The sequence below is a fragment of the Myotis daubentonii genome, chromosome 16, assembly GCF_963259705.1.
Source record: "Myotis daubentonii chromosome 16, mMyoDau2.1, whole genome shotgun sequence".
Lineage (NCBI taxonomy): Eukaryota > Metazoa > Chordata > Mammalia > Chiroptera > Vespertilionidae > Myotis > Myotis daubentonii.
Window position 1 is genome coordinate 25,463,530 of NC_081855.1, and position 18,788 is coordinate 25,482,317.

The window sequence follows — 18,788 nt, forward strand, 5'->3', positions numbered from 1 at the left end:
CTGGAGGGTGTGCCAAACAGAAAAAACAGGGCTGGAAACCTCTCTGAGCACTGTCCATGGGGGACCTCAGGAGGGAGTGGGATTGGGGACAAAAAGACAGAAAGCTCCTGGAGGGTCTTCGCCACACTGTATTGTTACTGTCTCTGCTCTGTGAGCGCAATGTCTAGTCTGCCTTAGTCACCATCAGAGCCAGGGCCCGGCAGCGGTGGGCCCCCTGTTGGCATGAACGAGGAAGTGCAGTCAAAGCCAGAGTTGGGGCTAGGGCCAGCTAAACAGTGTCTTTGGCAGGGAGGGGAGTGGGAGAAGTACCGAGGGTGGAGTGAGACCTTTGACTTCCTGACCATGTGGCTCAAGAGCTAAGAGTGACCTGGCCAGCACCTGCAGGAGGCACTCTGGGAGCTGAGCCAGCCTTGAGGTGCGAACACGCTACTCAAGAGGGAAGAGGCAGGCCTGGTTAGCTGGAGCCTTCCTACCCTCCTGGAGGAAGGGGCAGAGGGGTATTCCTGCTCATTTATTTCCGTAGAGCCCCTCGGTCAAAAACCTATCCCCACTTCTAGATTCTTTGGGGCGAGGAAGAAGCCAGCTGTCTGTGGAGCGGCAGCCCAGCCGGGTCTCAGCCTCCAGCATGATTCTCCGGAGGGCAGTGCCACCAGCAGTGGGCTGAGCACCAGGAGGCCAGGTCTGCATCCTGGGCTGCCACTCATGGCTTAGAAAATGGCACATCATCTGACTCCTCTGTAAAACGGAGATAACACCGGGTAACGTAAAATGGCTCTGATGATTGCGGAGACCATGGAGCGGGGTGCCGGGGAGCTGGTAAAGGGGGGTGAGGGGTTTGTATTTCAGAGCCTGGCTACTTAAAGTGTCATTTCTTGACCACCATCATGGGCTCAGCTGGGAATCAAAAAATGCAGAAGTCCAGGCCCCACCCCAGGTCGCCTGAATGGAATTGTAACAAAATTCCCAGGTGGTTTGAATGTACCGCCTGCCCTTCCTCAGGACACTGCCTCCTCCCAAGGAGCTGCAGGCTCTGCCCAGGCTACTGCTGGGAGGGGCTGGGGAGGCCAGCTGAGCCAGGGGGGGCAAGAGCCTGAGGCACAGCACCAAGGCATGGGAGGGTGGCTGGCAGCCCTTTGAGACATGGCCGCCCCTGCCCAGGCCCGAGCAGGGAGTGCCATGACCTGTGAGTGCTTCAAACCCAGCCGTAGCCGCAAAGCAGCCAGAGGAGGGGCTGGCTCAGCCCAATCCCGACCCAGGATGTGGCGAGAGAGGCTGTGCCTCAGGGAGGCTAGGAGGGGACTTGGGACCAGACCAGGTCAGCTAAGGACACTGAGTGATTTCAGGGCAAGGCCACAGGGCGGCAGGAAGTGGTGAGCCTGAGGACCAGCGCAGTGTAGGTGGAGAGCCACCAGTGGACTTTTATCCCTGCTGGTTCCCAGGCCCAGGCCGCTGGGCTGGGAGGGCTGGGCATTGCCTTAATTCCTGTCGGAGGCTGCCTGACGTCCCCTACTCAAGCTGGCTGATGTCAGGGCAGGAGAGGGGGTTGTGTGCAGCGAACCCTCGCTCTTCAGTGTCTCCAGAACTGATCTGTGACCCTCCCACACCTGAGACAGAGAACCTGGTGGCAGGGCTTAAGGGTGGTCTAACCCTTACCCAATGCCTCGCTTCCCCTTCTGGATACTGAGGAAGCTGGGTTAGAGGTGGCCCATGGGGGTCTGGGAGAGGGAGAGCCATTTCCTGAGAAGGGCCCAGGCTGTCTCAGCCCAGGGAGGCCGGTGTGCGGAGCTGCTCCTTCCAGGGAGACCATGGAAATGGGGGTCACAGCAGGACGTGGGGACTAGGGACTGGTTAAGTCGGGCCCATGGGTGTAACACCCTCCAAACTGGTGTCAGAGCCTGCAGACGAGTCCCGGGAGGAGCGGCCCTGCAGGAAGCGGATGATCTTCTCAATGGTGGCCTCCTGGTACTCGTGGGACCACCTGTGGGCACAGAGGCCGGCGGGTCAGAGGGCCAGGAAGAGGGAACTGCTGGCTGGGGGCCTGTGTACCCATCACCCCCTCCTCACTTGATGCCGTTGAAGCTGAGCACGGCCTGCATGTCCTCGGGCAGGGCCTGCGGTTCTGGCCACTCGAAGCCATCGATGACGGGCACAATGTTCTTGCCACAGCTCAAAGCAGTCACGATCTCCTGGAGAAAGGAGGGAGGAGGAAGAGATCCCTGACTTCTCGCTCGCCCTTTGTGGTAGAATAAACAATATTTGGTCTTTGTCCTCGGTTCTCAGCACAGAGCTCTTCTAACCTCCAGATATCTGGGTGAAGGTGCCTAGATAGCTTCAGGATGGGGACTGGTGGGAGGGGGGGAGATCAAGGTCTGATTAGAGGGTTGGAACTTACAGCTCCCTCGCCCCAACACACCCCCAGGGAGGGGAGGGGGGATGGAGATTGAGTTCATTCACCAACAGCCAATGACTTAATCATAGCCACATAATAAAACCTCCATCGGAGCCCCTAAACATGGGTTGAGCACATCTAGGTGCCGGGAGAGCGTCCTGGAGAGGACACGGGAGCTCTGGGCCTCGCCTGCCTGCGTCCTCACCCCCTACCTTGCCCTCATATCCTTTATAAAAATCCAGTAGGTAAAGTGCTTTCCTGAGCTCTTCACATCATTTTAGTAAATTATTGAACCTGGTGTGGAGTCATGGGAACCCCTGAATTTGTAGCCAAGTCAGAAGTGTGGGTAGCCTGGGAACCTGGGCCTTTCGACTGGCATCTGAAGTGAGGGCAGACTTGTGGGACAGAGCCCTCCTACCTGCAGAGTCTGACACTCACTGTGGGTGGTTAGTATCAGAATTGAATTGAATTGTGGGACACCCAATGGGTGGTGAGTTGGAGAACTGGTTATTGGTGTGGGAATAAACCCACACAATTTGGTGTCAGGAGAAAAACATCACAGCCCCCTGCATCCAAATCGATCCATCACAAGCCCTGCAAAGCGTATTCATTTTTCTTTCTTACTTTTCAAATCCACCCGTTTTTCTCTCCCTGTACCCCACCACTCTCCTGCTCCATCCTCCTCGCTTATCTTCATCCTCCTCCAGGTCTGTTCGCATCCATTTCTTGCTCTTTTCTGATTTGTTCTCTATGTTGCCCCGTCACCCAGCTACTCTGCAAAATGCAAATTTGAGCATGTCACTCCTTACTTAAAACTCCCCAGGACTTTACATGGCTCAGAAGAGAAGTTCAAACTTCTTAATGTCTGAAGGTCGTGCGTGGCTGGCCACAGCTCACTTCTCAAACTCCATGTCTGCACTGTCCTCCTGGCTACACAGACCTTGCAGTCCCTTAGATTTGCCCTCCTCCCTCCCTGCACAGGGCCTTTGCACATGCTGTTTCCTCTGTCTGGAATGCTCTTCCCTGCCTCAGCCAATCAACACTTTCCCAGGGAAGTCTTCCCTCACTTTCCTGACCAGGTCAGATTCCCCTATTATAGGCTCTCATAGCTTCTGCAGCACATGCTAGAGTTGCAAATTTAAGTTAATTAATGAGTAATTTACTTAATATCTGTCTTCCCTAGCAGATAAAAGGGCAGGGATGAGGTTATATCTCAGTATCTCCCGCAAAGCCATGCCCATAGTCAACCCTTGCTTAATACTTAATGGATGGCTGGATGAATAAATGAATGATACAACATAGCATAGCAGTTAGGGAGCGTACTCTAGAATTATCAGATGTGGGTTCACACTGAGTCTACCACACAGACTTTGTGACCTGAGGCAAAAACAGCTGGCTCTCAAAGCCTCTGCTTTCTCATATATAAAATAGGGTTGCCCTGACCAGTGTGCTCAGTGGTTAGAGCAGGGGGTGGGCAAACTTTTTGACTCGAGGGCCACAGTGGGTTCTTAAACTGGACCGGAGGGCCGGAACAAAAGCATGGATGGAGTGTTTGTGGGAACTAATATAAATTCAAAGTAAACACCATTACATAAAAGGGTATGGTCTTTTTTTTTTTTTTTTTTAGTTTTATTCATTTCAAGCGGGCCATAGTTTGCCCACAGCTGGGTTAGAGTGTCAGCCCACACACCAAAGGATTGCGGGTTCAATTCCTGGTCAAGGATAGTACCTGGGTTGCAGGATCCCTAGTTCCACACATGGAGCTTGTGCAGAAGGCAACCCATTGGTGTGTTTCTCTCACATCGATGTCTCTCTCTCACTCCCCCTCTCTAAAAATCAATGGAAAAATATCCTCAGGTGAGGATTAACAACAACAAAAGAGGGTTAATGACAGTCCCTATCTTGTAGGATCACTGGAAGGAATAACTACCATATCCCATGGCAAGTGGTTAGAACAGCTCCCAGCATGTAGTGCACTTAATAAATAATAAGTGCTATTATTTCCTCCTCGGTAAAGGGGATAATAAGCCTACTTCACAAGGTTGCTCTGAGAATATTACTATTAATGGGTGCTCTGGTAAGTGTTTATTGGATGGGTTTTTTCCCTTTGAAAAGGGAACCACAGGGATTGGATTTCCCTGAGTGCAGTTCACTTGTGGTTTTCCATATTGATTACCCACCAAATGCGGCTTCGGGGAAAGGAGTTTTAAAACCAAAGGCAATTAAGCTCTAAAAACTACCAAGGAGCGATGATGGAGCCTGTGTTACTGGTCCAAGGCAAAGGCTCCCACCACCGGCCTGCTGCCTCCCGCCTCCCTCCTCCCTCCTCCCTCCTCCCGCCTCCCTCCTTGCAGTCTGCTGGGTGCCAAGACCCTTGAGCACAGCCTTCCTGGGAAAGTCCCTGCATAACTTCAACCCTGACCGACTCCTAGGGAACCTCTCCATTGCACAAATGAGAAGGTTTGTGTTCTTAATTCCTTTGTGCCTCTCACTCTGCTCCCCTGCCCTCTTCCCTCTTGGAGGTTATATTTCAAAGAGTTTTCATCTCTCTCTGACCCTCGCAACAATCCTACCAAGTGAATAGGACAGGTAAGTTAGCCCCATTTTGTAGATGAGAGACATGGGTCCAGAGAGCCTAAGTGACTTGCTGGAGTCCTATTACAGTCAGAGCTGTGACTCCTGACTTCCAGCTGGGCCATGGAGGTTGCTGGGGTGTGCAGATGAGAAGGAACAGGAGACCCTTGTCCCTGGGCCACAGAGAGGGACCAGAGAGGCCAGCACCTACCTTGTGCACCCAGTCCTTGCAGTCATGGTCCTGCATGCACTTGTCCAGGGCCCCGGCTGACAGCACCAGCACAAAGTTGCGGGCACCCATGACACTCTGGATGAGCTTGTCCTCAAACTTGCCGGCTTCCAGTTTCTCCACATCAATGAAGACATTGAAGCCATGCAGCTGCAGGTGCACCTTCAGGAGGCTGCGAAGAGGCCATTGGTCACTGCGCTGGCCTCTCCCAAAGGCCTGAGGCTGCCTGCCTGCCCCCTCCTCCTCACCTGGCCAGCTGGGAGCCTGAGCTCCGGCGGTAGCTGATGAAGACATCCGGAATGTCCCCGCTCGGCTTGCAGGCAGTGCAGGGCAGAGGGGAGTGTAGCATTTCTGAGGGGGACAGGAGACAGCTTGGTGAGGGTGGCCCCTCACCATTACTCATAATGAGGTACATCGTCCCTTGGGGTCTACAGGAAGGAAGGCCGCTAACTCTCGGTGAGTCCCTCTCAGGAGGCAGGCGTGGTGTTTTAGGGACATTGAAATGCACCTCCAGCCCCGCCCTCTCTCTGGAGCTCCAGACCTGCACAGCCAGCTGCCCACAGGCACTCCAAACCTAACACATCCTAAATCCTTCCTCCTAGCTTCCCACCAGTCAGAGACCTGGGTGTCAGCTTCAACTCCTGCCTCTCATCCATTCACTCAACCATGTTTACTAAGCGCTCACTGTGTGCCAGGCCCAGCCTTAGTGCTTGGGGTACAGCAGTGAGCAGAACCAACAAACCCTGCCCTCATGGAGCTGATGTTCAGTGCTCAGCGCCAGGCACCATGCTCTGTGGCTTCTTCCTACTAAACAACTAGACTCCAGCCTCAGGGCCCTCCTTATGTCCCCCAACTCTAGCCCTCTCCGTGGTCTCCCCAAATCCACACTTGCCCAGCCTAATCTGTTGCACAGCTACCAAAGGGATCTTTCTAAAATCCAAGTCTGAGCATGTCATTGCTCCCTACTCCCTGTAGAAGAGAGATTTGTAAGCTATTTTCCCCCTGTAGGATCCTTTTTTTAAAAAAATGATTCTTAAGGGTTTCCTGAGAGCTGCAAAGTAAAAATGACCAAATTTGACCTGCTTTGGTTGAAGCAAAAGCATGGGACAAAGCTCAGTAAGTACTTGCTGAATGAATACATGAATGAAAAGAATCCATCCTATATAATAAAAGGGTAATATGCAAATCGACCAAACGGTGGAACGACTGGTTGGTATGACGTACACTGACCACCAGGGGGCAGACACTCAATGCAGGAGCTATCCCTGGTGGTCAGTGCGCTCCCACAGGGGGACAAGCCCTGCTGATGGCTGGTGCAGTGGTGGTGGTGGGAGCCTCTCCTGCCTCTGCAGCAGTGCTAAGGATGTCCAAGTGGTGACTTAGGCCCGCTCCCTGAGGGCTCCCGGACTGCTAAAGGGTGCACGCAGGCTGGGCTGAGTCCCCCATGCCCCGAGTGCAGGAATGTCATGCTCCTGGCCTCTAGTCTTCTCATAATATTCAGACTTAACATCCACAGATAACTTTTATCTGTTTATGAAGCAGGAAGGAAGGGTTTCAAATCCTAATTCTCTTATTTAATGGCTTTTAAACATTGGAAAATATTTTTAAATTCTTTAAATCTTAGTTTTATCATTTTTAAAATTAACATCCTTGATGGAAATATTCTTTATCTCTGATTATGATGGTATTTACACAGGAGTAGGCATGTTTCCAAACTCTTCAAACTGGACACTTTTAAGTTAAATTATACTTCTTTCATTCTTTAAACAGTTTTAAAAGTTGATTGAAAAAATTAACACCCACTTCATCAAATGGATGTAGAGATTAATGAGACAATGACTTTTCAAAACTTAAGCTCAGTTGGCTTGGCTCAGTGGTTGCGTCAACCTATGAACCAGGAGGTCACGGTTCAATTTCTGGTCAGGGCACATGCTTAGGTTGCAGGCTCGATCCCCAGTACAATCAATGATTGTCTCTCATCAATGATGTATCTATCTTTCTCTCCCTCTCCCTTCCTCTCTGAAATCAATAAAAAAAATTTTTTTAAACTTAATACAGGACCTGGCATATAGTAATCGACAATAAAGATTAGCTAAATAGTAAATTAGTAAATTAAATAGTAAATAAAGAGGGTTGCTAAAGCCCTCATGACCTCCCTAAAGTATCTCTAGAATCCATACTGTGCAAGTTGTTGTCTAATAGAATAAGCCACCTGTCTTCCCACCCATATCTCACATATGGACTCCCCATGCTCTGTCTCACCTGCACATGCGGCTCCCTCTGTCCTGCTGCTGCTACCCCAACCCCCACACACCCAGTATGTCCTTTAAGACCTGGTCAGACAGCCTCTAAATGCCTAGACCTGGGTCGACAGGGCATCCCTCCTGCTGTGGTCACCCCCCTTTTATATGCCTGCCTTCCTCCTACCCACAGCAGACTGGGAACTTCTTGAGGGCAAAGTGCAACACATTCATCCTCGCATCTTCAGAATCCAGTCTGACTCCGGGGGCCCACCACATGTCTCCCCTCGCCTCTCCAGGTCGCGGGCAGGCTGACCTCTGGCGGCCATGAGGATGCGCATGCGGTGCACGCCCAGGCGGATGCCGCAGTCCTCTAGCAGCTGCTGCTCGGACACGCGGTGCAGCAGGGAGCGGTCCAGGCCGCAGCTGACCAGGCCGTACGTGTACTGGCGGAAGCGCGGGTCCAGGCTGCCCAGCCAGTCAGCCAGGTTGCTGCGGTCGCACGTAGCGTAGTTGGCAAAGGTCTTGAGCTCCCTGAGTTCCCTAAAGAATCTGCACCCCAGGGAGGAGAGGTCACTGAAGTCCTGACTCAGACCCGCTAGTGGCCGAGGGGGTGTTTAGAGTGGGAGCGGGGGGGGCGGGAGGCAGGCAGGAGGCTCCATACCTCTTGCGGGTGATGCTGGATATCATGCCCAGGTCCGTCTGGAGCTCCTCTTCCGTGAGCCGCAGAAGCAAGTCGCCATCTACCTGCTGCTCCTGGGGTGGAGTCGGAGGTAAGAAAGAAGGAAGGGCTCCCCATCTCAGCCCTGAACCCCCAAGCACAAGATGCAAGGGGAGGGAACTGGAGACAGGGGTAGGGGAAGAGGATAAGACCCCGATTAGAGCCAAGTGACCCTGAAAATTGCTGAGTACAGGCTCTCCACCCCAAAAAGGCCGCGCTGGCGCCTCGGGCCTGCGGGACGGGAGGGGGCAAGGTCGCCTGTGCGCATGGCGCCCCAGGGGCCACGCGTCCTTGGGGATGCGCAGGCTCTGGCTCCGGGAGGCAGCCCTATGCGCCGCTATACCCGGAAGCGTTCGCAGTACTGGGAGAAGCCGATCTGCTGCAGCCACGTCTGGACCTCGGCCTCCTTCCAGCTGGGCACGCAGGGCAGGATGGGCCTCGGCACCTCCTCGCCCAGCAGGCGCAGCGCGCGCTTGGCCAGCGCTGAGGTGGTGCCATTGGTGGAGTAGGAAACCAGGCGTTTCAGGCTCTGGGTGGCACCAATGTCACTGAATACCTAGGGAGAGGTGAGGAGAGGGTGCCTTGTACCCAACTTTCCAGCCAGCCACCCCCAAATGTGCCCAGCTTCTTCTCACTGTTGAAAGTCCCACCGTCTGCCCTAGCCCTGCCTTCATCCAATAATCATGGAGCCTGAATTCCTCCTCCTGAAGCGCTCTCAAAGCTCTTGACGCTTCATGTCTCCCCTCCACAGCTTCCGTCTGTCCCGCGGATAAAGTCTGAGCTCTCAATATGGCGGCCAGGCCTGGCACAGTGCAGCCTCTGTCCACAACTCCAGCTCACCTCCCCTTTCACCAGCCCACACTTGTCTGACACCCCCCACAAAGGTTCTCCCACCTCTGGCCTTGGCCAAGGTGTTCCCAGGCCCTTGGTTCCTCCAGCCTGTTTGGGGGAGTCCTATTCATCCATTGGAATCCAAATCGATTCCTCCCCCCGTTTGGCCCGCATCTCCAGTTTGACCTTGTACCACACTCTGAATGCCACTGTCATTAGTTGATAATGCAACTGCCACTGGGTGATAAGCTGAGGTCATGTCTTAGTCACCCCAGGAGTCCTGTGCCTGGCACACTGCAGGCCACAGAGTGGGGGCTTACTGTGTCTTTACTGAACTGCACTCACTAGCTTGGCTGGGAAAGGGTGGTCATAGCTGCTGCCCAATACTTCCCTACTCCAACTCCCCTCAAGGCTCTTCTCCCAAAGCAAAATGACCCGCTCTATAAAGCCAGTCCTCCCATGGCCCATCTCTGGAGCAGGCACAGAGAGGAGAATCAGAAACTCCTAGAACACTGGACCTTGGAGGAGGCCTCAGAGACCCCCTAACACCAAGCATCTCCTTGATCTGTGAGGACACACACGATGCATGACAATCATCTGAGAGACACACTCCTCTGAGCAGCCCCAGGTGACAGCTGTGGTACAGACAGGGCGGTTCATGTGGTGTGCTCCGCTCCCTGTGCACCAGCTGTCACCAACCCCCCAAATTCCCAAAGGAACAGAAAGTAGGGAGGGTGACACTATAGGGATAATCTTGATTCTGTAATATTTTAAAAAATAAAATTTCAAACTTTTGATAATTTAACTACTACTAGTCCCATATCCAGGGTAAGAACTACTGCTGTGGTCCGTCCACTCCTTCAATTTTCCAGAGGATAAAAATGAGACACAGAAAGGCCCCGAGAAGGGAAGCCAGATATCCACGGTCACACAGCAAGTTAGAGAAGAGGGCAAAGGTTTCAGATCAGGCCTTGGGCACGGGGGCCTATGGGGACTCTGGTAGGAGTTCTCTGGCGGACACACTGACAACCTGCTCCTCTGTCTCTACACTCCCTTCCTTCCTGGACTCTAGACCCAAATGACAAAATGGCCCACGGGAGCTCTCTACCTGCTCATCTCTCATGCACCTCCAATCCGATCTGTCCCAGTGAACTCACTTTCTGACCCTCCGGAACTCCAGCCTGCCTCTCACACGGTTCACCTTATTTCAGTACCTGGTGCCACCATCCACTGGGTCGCCTATGTCCAAAGTCAGGAGTCACCCTGAGCTCCTCCCTCTCCTTCACCCGGCCACCCACCAAGTCCTAATTCTAGCTCTTCAGCACCTCTGGAATCTGCCTACTTCTCTCTGCCTCTCTCTGGACTAGTCCTGACCCCCACCATCCCAACTGCACCCCTGCCATGGCTTCCTATCTGGCCCCCTTTCCTCCAACCTCACCCTTGCCAATCCCATCTCCAGGCAGCACCTGGGTAATCTTTATAAAACACGTGTCCCACTGCTTTAAAACCTTGGTCTTGCCTTCAAGACCAGAATAACTGGTTCCTCATCCTTCTCCTTGCTTTGGGAAGCCTTCCCAATGCTGTCTAACACCTGATCCTCACCCCGCACCCGCACCCGCACCCGCACCTTGGTCTTGCCCTGCAGACTCTTGATGGCAGCTTCCGCGCACAGATAGAACGCCCCGATGCACTGGGCCTCCAAACGCGAGGAGTCGAGCAGCGGCACGAGGCGCTGCAGGTCGTCGGGCCCGCGGCCCTGGCTGGTGTCGCTGGCGTCCACCAGGCAGCGGGCGAAGCGGCCGGGATCCAGGGAGGCCACGAGCGGCTCCACGAGCTCCAGCGTGCCGGAGCGCTCCACCTCGCGCTCCACCTCCTTGTTGGTAGCCAGCACCGCCACCGCGAGGCAGGCGTGCAGCCGCAGCAGCTCGTCCTCTTTGGAGAAGGCGAGAGGGAAGAGCCACTCGGCGGCGCGCTTCTCCACCATGCGGCGCTGCGCCGCCTGGCCCCCGTGCAGGGCGCAGTTGCCCAGCGCCAGCGCGCAGTGGCGGAGTAGCGCCGTGTCTGTGCGGCGGCACCAGTACAGCACCGCATCCAGGCCTCCGGCCGCCACCAGCCGCTGGCACGTCTCCTCCGAGTGCTTGAACATGTGCTCCAAGATGCCGGCCACACTCCGAGCCAGCTCCACCGGCTCGCGTTCCTTTGCCAGGTTCAGGATGACGCCCAGCCCGATGCGCGCCACGCGGTCCCTGCCGGAAGACAGTGGAGGGGACGGTGGAGTTGCCGTGTCTGGCTTGCCCCCTGGTCACTAGTATATTCTGTGGACCTCATATAAGACATGAGGGAGAGCATTATTCTCCCTGCCTCCCCCCCCCTCCCCCCCCACACACCTCTTGCCTGGGAGGACCAGACTTCTCTGATTATAAGGGTGCTTTCTCCTGGCCTCACCCATTCCCTTTCCTATACCCTCCCTTGGAGAAGCTGTATGGGTCCTGGTTAAGAAACCTAGCTCTGGAGCAGATCCCCTGGGTCCTGCTTTCAAATTCTTTGCCATTTTCTAGTTGCGAGACCCTGGGTACCTCCCTTTATCTTTCTACCTTAGTGTCCTCATCTCATAAATAGGATTATAAATACCTACTCTATAGGTTTATGGTGAGAATGAATGTGATAATCCGTGTAAAGTGCTTGCCACAGTGCCTGGCACATAGGAAAGACTCAATGTTAACTTATCATCATTTGAAGTGTCACTTGAAGCACACCACTTCTGGCCTTGCCTTCAAACTTCTCTTCAGTCCATGCTGCACGACTGAGTGTATTTATTCATTCATTCAACAGACATGTATTGAGAACCTACTGTGTGCCAAGCACTGAGCTAGTGGCTGAAGTTAAACAGTGACTAAGAGTGACTCAGCTAATATGGAGACAAACAGTAAGCAAGTAAACAGGGAATGAACAGGATAACAGTGATATGGCCAGAATGATAGCAAAACCAGGTGACTGACATAAGGGAGAGTGCTTGGGTGCAGGGATATGTCTGAGGAGATGCCATCTGAGGGTTAAATGTCCAGAAAGCCCTACCTGCAAGTATCTGGGAGAACATAATAGGCAGAGAGGACAGCCAAGACAAAAGCCCTGAGGGCTGATGAGCCTGACATATTTGAAGAATAGAAAGCCAGAGATATTTGCAGTGTCTAAAACCAACAAGGAAAAATATAAAACCAACAAGGGATTCATATATATACTATACAAGTAAATATAAGTAAATATTCGAATCCACAAGAAAAAGGCGACAAATCCAATAGAAAACGGGCAAACGACACAAACGAGCAACTTACAAAAGATGAAATCCAAAATGCTGACAAAGAGATGCTCTAACTCATTATTAATCAGAGAAGTGAAAATGAAAACAGCAATGACTTTACACCTATTAGCCAGGCAAAAAGCAGAAGCTGGGCAACACGAAGGATTAGTGAAGTGTGGGGCCATGAACACCCTGAAGCCCTGTGGGTGGAGATACAGGCTGGGACAGTCCATTTGGGGGGCAGGCTGGGATGAGTGGATGAAATTAAGGTGACACACACCGAATGGGCCAGAAATTGGGGCTCTTAGATTTCTATTTCAAAGAGATTGCAACACAGATCCACAAAAGGACATAGCCAAGTTCATGCTCTGCCGTGTTATCTGTGGTGGGGGAACTGGGGACAGTCCAGTATCAAGCCTGGGAGAGTGGAGAGATAATATGGGCAGGTACCCAGTCTGGAGGACCGTGGAGCAGTTACAAGTAACTGAGCAGATGATAACATAGCACCATGAAGGATTTTAACATAACACTGAGTGGGGGAAAGTAAGAAATGGAATATAATTCAGCACAATTTGTGAAAATTAAAAATGTATGCACAAAACAAGAACAAAGATTTTACCAGAATACAGATAGGAAGATATGTATTATATGTTGAATGGTTGCCTATGGGATTAAGTCAGAAAGATGGTGGGGACATTAGTCAAGACAAGGGGAACTTCTGGTCAAGATGGCAGCATAGGATCAACCAAAGGACTTATGTGCATGCATATGAGCAAAACAAATGGACACAGACTGTAGGGGGGTGAGGGCTTGTGCTTGGGGGAGAGGGTGGCAGGGGAGAGGTCCATAGGGGGAAAAAGGAGACTCATGTAATACTTTAAACAATAAAGAATTTTTTAAAAACTAACATAGTAGACTGAAGGAAAATAAAAGATGGCAGCATAGGAAAACATGGTGGTACTCCCCTCATCTCAAAACCACATCAAAATTATGTACAACTAAACTACAGAACAACCATCATTCAGAACCACCTGAAAGCAAGCTGAATTAAAGTCCTACAGCTAGGGAATTAAAGAAGGTGACACATCGAGACTGGTAGGTGGAGTGGAGACAAGTATGAGCTGGTCCCACACCCATGTGTATCAGGTAAAAATAGGGAGGAATATCTTGGCTGTGGAGGTACTCCATGAGGAGTGAGGTGTCCCAGCTCCACACTAGACTCCCCAGCTCAGGGCTCCAGTGCTGGGAAGAGAAGACCCTATAATTTCTGGCTGTAAAAACCAGTGGACATTGAGGTTGAGGGAGACAGAGGCTGTTGGAGTCCCAAGCAGTTCCTCTTTAAGTGCACAGACTAACTTGAACTCACTTCTTGTGAGCTCCAACATGGGGGTTGAGGGGCAGCAGCTTGAAAGGCACCAGAGACAAATGGAACTGAATTGACCAGCATCAGGGCTGGGGGTGCAGCTTTCTCCCAGGCAGACGTCATTGTTCCTTTGATGAGCCCTCCCTCCACAGAGCCATATCTGAGACCCCATTAACCTGATTCCCTGAGGCTCTGGCCCACCCAATTTTCAGGCCCACCCAAGTTGTTTCTGGTGGCTTTTCCATATGATTGGCCTGACCTGGTTCATGCTTCAGACTTTGCTAAAATCTTTGAAACAAGCAGCATCTGGCCTCAGCGAGCCCCATACCTCTCACTAAGTGGCCCTAGGCCCAGCACTAGCAGCAGCCAACCTTGGTTCAGAGCTTGACCTCGCTGGGGCACCTCCAAGCCCATCATAAGGAGAAGCCATATGCAGATTGCTTTGTAGCTCATGCCAGGTGGCCCGGGGCAGAATACAGGTGGCGGCTGACTTTGGCCGGTACTTCCCAGGAGGCCCTAGAGCCATCACACCCAGTGGACAGCTTCATACCATGTTGAAGCACCATCCCCCAACCACCTTCACAAGCAACACACTCACAGGGTAGACTCAGAGGGCACCAGAGCCCTGCTTAAGTAAGCCCTGCTCTGTGGGGTGGGCCCTGTACAGCTGATCCTCCATGGTGGTTGAAGGTTACAGCCAGTCCTTGCAGCTGATCGGCCTGGGGGTAAATCCCTCCCATTGACATGCCAACAGCAATCAAGGCTCAACCACAAGAGGAAGCTATATGCAGCCCACACAGAGGGCACACCTTGAGTGTCCAGCTTGGGTGGTTGGGGAGGCTGTGCCACTGGACCCTACAGGGCACTGCTACATTAGGCTACTCGATCTAGCCTGGGAGACGTAGCAGCTCTACCTAACACATAGAAACAAACACAGAGAGGCTGCCAAAATGAGGAGACAAAGAAACATGTCCCAAATGAAAGAACAGACCAAAACTCCAGAAAAAGAACTAAACAAAATGGAGACAAGCAATCTACTAGACGCAGAGTTCAAAGCACTTGTTGTAAGGATGCTCAATGAACTTAGTGAGCACCTCAACAGCATAAATAAAGAACCAATAAGAAATTAAGGACACACTAACTGAAATGAAGAATAATTTACAGGGAATCAACAGTAGAGTAGATGAAGCCAAGAATCAAATCAGCAATGGGAATATACGGAAACAAAAAACACCCAATCAGAACAGAAAAAAGAAAAAATAATCCAAAAACAAACAAACAAGGATAGTGTAAGGAGCCTGTGGGACAACTTCAAGAACACCAACATTTGCATTGTGGGGGTGCCAGAAGGAGAACAAGAAATGGAAAACCTATTTGAAAAAATAATGACAGAAAACATCTCTAACTTGAAGGAAATAGACATTACAAGTCCAAGATGAATCCAAAGAGGCCCACACCAGGACACATCATAATTAAAATGCAAAAGGTTGGCTTAGCTGGTTTGGATCAATGGATGGAGTGTCGACCTGGGGACTGAAGGGGCCCGGGTTTGATTGCGGTCAAGGGCACATGCCTGGGTTGTGGGCTCGATCCCCAGTAGGGGGCGTGCAGGAGGCAGCCGATCAGTGATTCTCTCTCATCATTGGTGTTTCTATCTCTACCTTCCTCTCTAAAATCAATACAAATATACATTTTTAAAAATTAAATAGAATAAAATTCAAAAGGTTAAAGACAACAAGAAGCCCTGGTCCTGGTCGGGTAGTTCGGTTAGTTAGAGCGTAGTCCCAAAACATCAAGGTTGCACTTATCCTGATATTTGAGGTGAGGGAAGCTGACACCTGGACTCCTGGGAAGTGGGTGTGGCAGCATCTTGGGAAGGAGAGAGCTGCAGAACTGAGAATGGCAAAAGGTGTGGGAAACTGATGGAAGAGCCCTCTTTAAGAGGAAGTTGGTTGGCAGAGGAAGAACAATATTTCATAAACACACATCATCTGTGTGTCACTCCGTTCTTTCCCTTCCAGCCTCCTCCAGGCACAGTCCAGAGGAGTAAGTAGATTCTACCTTTCTTTGGAAGGACTCTGATCCCCAGCAGGCGCGCTGGGATCTGTCCTTGGTCCTGAAGTGATACCTGAACCAATGCCTCAACCAGTACGTGGTTTCTTGGGACCAAGGACACTGGTTAGTGTGATGCCTCTCTCAGTAGTTCTGAACCACGTGATAAATGTTATTTCCAACCTTAAAAATATCAGCGCTTTTTGCATCTTGTAGCCCTCCTCTTTCTAGGGTGCTCGCTGCACCCACTCTCCAGGAGGTCTAGTTATAGCTGCCCCATCCCACATACCAGGCCTACAGGGCACACCCACCAACATGGGCCCACACATCCAGTGAGCACCCACTCTGTTTGCTAGCCCTCTAAATTTATGGTCCATTCCCATAAATTTAGGGCACATGATGTTAGATGAGAGGTCAATGACTTGCTGAACAAGCAGAACCAAAACTTGGTTTCCCAATTTACATGTCTTCATTCATGCATTTTTGAGAGTTGCACAATTTCCATCCCCCACAAAGTTATTTTCACTTTTTGAAGATGGCAAGGAAAGCACCACTACCCTATGATCATCACACTTGTGAGAGCTGCATGAACTGAAAGTGACCCTTCCAAACCCTTCAAAACCTGAGGGGCCTGAGAATTCAGGTTGAGCCTGAAGTGTGACATCCTGATCTGCTCTGGCATCAAAGGAGAGAGAACGAGAGTGCTCAGGGGTTTTCATATTTTAGGGGAGACCTCAAGAGGCAGCCAAGAGAGTGGCAGCCGGGCCTCAATTGGACCCCACCTACTCACCTTGACACAACTTGGGAAAGGGGAGAGAACATATACTCCGTCTGGCCCTTGCCTAGCCCTCCACCTCACTTTCCTCTCCCCCCACCCATGCATCTCAGCAGAAAACCTTTTTTCCCCTCCTTCTTTCAGCCCAGCCTGTGGTGAGACCATTTCCTGTTGCCTTCATTGGGAATCCGTGTCTCTTTGCTTGCTGGTCAGGTAGGGTTAGAGGCTGTTTGAAACAGACAGGAACTCTGCTGAGATACCAGCACCCTCAGTGTCTCAGCAGAAAACCTTCTGATTCCTATCAGCAGCTGCAGGATGAGATCATGCCTGGCCTGTTACATGGACCAAAATGAAGGAGGAAGCAGGAGGGGGATTTGGGATGGCATGAGGAGGGTAAATAACCCTTAGACTGGCACTCATTTCAGCCTGGGGAGAGAGGAATGGGGGGTCCCATTTTCTGAGTATTGCGTTCTCTCCCTCTCTCAGGAGGAGGGAGATGATATAGGAGAGAGAAGGTAGAATAAAAAGGCATTCCGGCTTGTGGGGAGGAGGGCTATTGGTTTAGGGGAGCATTGGCAATAGGATCCTATCTCCATCCTCAGAATCAGGGACAAGTTCCTGTTCTACCATTCCCCCTCTCCCTGTCTCGTTCCTCACCTCACCAGCCCCGGGAGTGAATCCTGGCTGCACCATTATTTCACTGCATGACGCTGGGCGAGTCACTAAACTTTCCCATCAGTTTTCTCATTCATAAAATGGATACGTTGATCCCCACCAGGGATGTAGTAGGGTGAGGCAGGGAAGGAAGGCACAGTGCAAAGCGCACGGGCGACCCAGGCACCCCACAGCCCTTGCTGCCCCACACCACGCGGCGCTCTCCCCAGCCCGGCACCCTCACCGATTCTCAGCCACCAGGATCTGCTCCAGCAGGCGTGCGGCCTGCACGCGCGTCTCCAGCTCCGTCGCCTGCAGCAGCCGCAGCAGCAGGTCGAGGCCGCCGTCCAGGCGGATGGCGTCGCACAGACCCTGGGCTACCTCGCGGCCCACGGCCGGCAGCAGCCAGGCCTCCTCTACCAGATGGAAGACCTCCGCCAAGCCGACGCCGACAGCCCGCGCGCTACCCGCCAGCTTCAGCGCCGTCAGCGCCTGCTGCAGCTCCGGCAGCGCACGCTCCAGGGCGCCCTGCACCTCGGTGCCCACCCCAGGCGACACCTCGCGCGGCCCGCGGCCGCCCGCGACCCACCATGGCCCCGCGCTGCCGCTCCCGTCCGGCCCCGGCACCACCAGCCGGTCGGCGCCCGACTGTGGGCCTGACATGGCGAAGAATCGGCACAGCTTGTAGGCGGAGAGGAGCAGCGTCAGGACCATGGGTGCGGGGCTGCAGAGGGCATCCCTGGCCTGGAGGGGCGGGACCTAGCGGAGCGGAGCGACCCGGACCTTGGGGAAAAGGGGACCCGAGAGGAGGTCAGGGGGAAGAAGATGCAGGAGGGAGGGATGGAGAGCAGGGTACCAGGCAAGGGCGCTGGCCAGTAGTTTGGGAGAGGGAAGGACAGGATCTAGGTAGGACGAAGCGGTTGGGAAAGGGAATGCAGGCCCAGATACAGGGGATGGACGGGAGGAGGGAGCTGGGAAGCGAGGGGCCGACCCAGACGCCGAAGGGTGCAGGCAGCAGCCACCAGAACAAAGCGCGTCTCCAGCTCCGGCTTGGCTAGCAGAGATGCTCTCAGCAGCCACGCCCCTGAGAAGCCAGAACCCAGAGCCGACGCCCCGCCTCTGGGTCTCGCGGGGCTCCGCCCCTGCCTCCTGCGTAGCTCCACCCTCAAGTCCTGCCCCGCCCCGCCCCGCCCCGCCCCGCCCACGCCCTCGCCAGACCTCTCCCCCCTCATGGTATCCCCCAACCCCCGCCTCCCCTCCGCCCCCCCTCCTCCCCCGGGTGCTGCGGCAGCGGGTGGAGAGCGAGAAGACTGCCTCGGGTTTAACCGTGACACTGGTCATGTGAAGGCAAGCAGCATCCTTGTGTGTCCCCTCCCCCCTACTTGTAGTTAAAGCGATCGTAATAACGATCTGTACAACTCTAGAGGCGGTTTATGCCTGTTTCTCAATTCAGCCTTACAACCTGCCTCTGAGGGAGGAATTAGTGTTCCCATTTAATAGGCGAACCGACTTAGGCCTAAGGAAAAGAGATTGCCCCCAAGTCACACTCCCCTCTGATCAGAGAACAGAAAAAAAAATCAGCTGGAAACTCTCAGGGTCACTTCCTGCAGGTGGCGGGAGGACTACAGGAGTTCTGTGGACCCCTGAAAGTAGGCACAGAAT

General features: G+C 52.9%; 1 protein-coding gene across 1 annotated transcript; it reads right to left on the bottom strand.

The window, feature by feature from the left end:
- Nucleotides 1-110: 110 nt before the first annotated feature.
- Nucleotides 111-18,223, bottom strand: SARM1 (sterile alpha and TIR motif containing 1). The gene is made up of 9 exons (XM_059669396.1): nt 17,371-18,223; nt 10,612-11,230; nt 8,497-8,709; nt 8,097-8,188; nt 7,749-7,984; nt 5,441-5,543; nt 5,175-5,364; nt 2,065-2,186; nt 111-1,978 (listed from the first exon to the last, which is right to left on the bottom strand). The coding sequence occupies exons 1-9, from the start codon at nt 17,838-17,840 to the stop codon at nt 1,849-1,851; spliced, it is 2,175 nt and encodes a 724-aa protein (XP_059525379.1). The 5' UTR covers nt 17,841-18,223; the 3' UTR covers nt 111-1,848.
- Nucleotides 18,224-18,788: the final 565 nt, after the last annotated feature.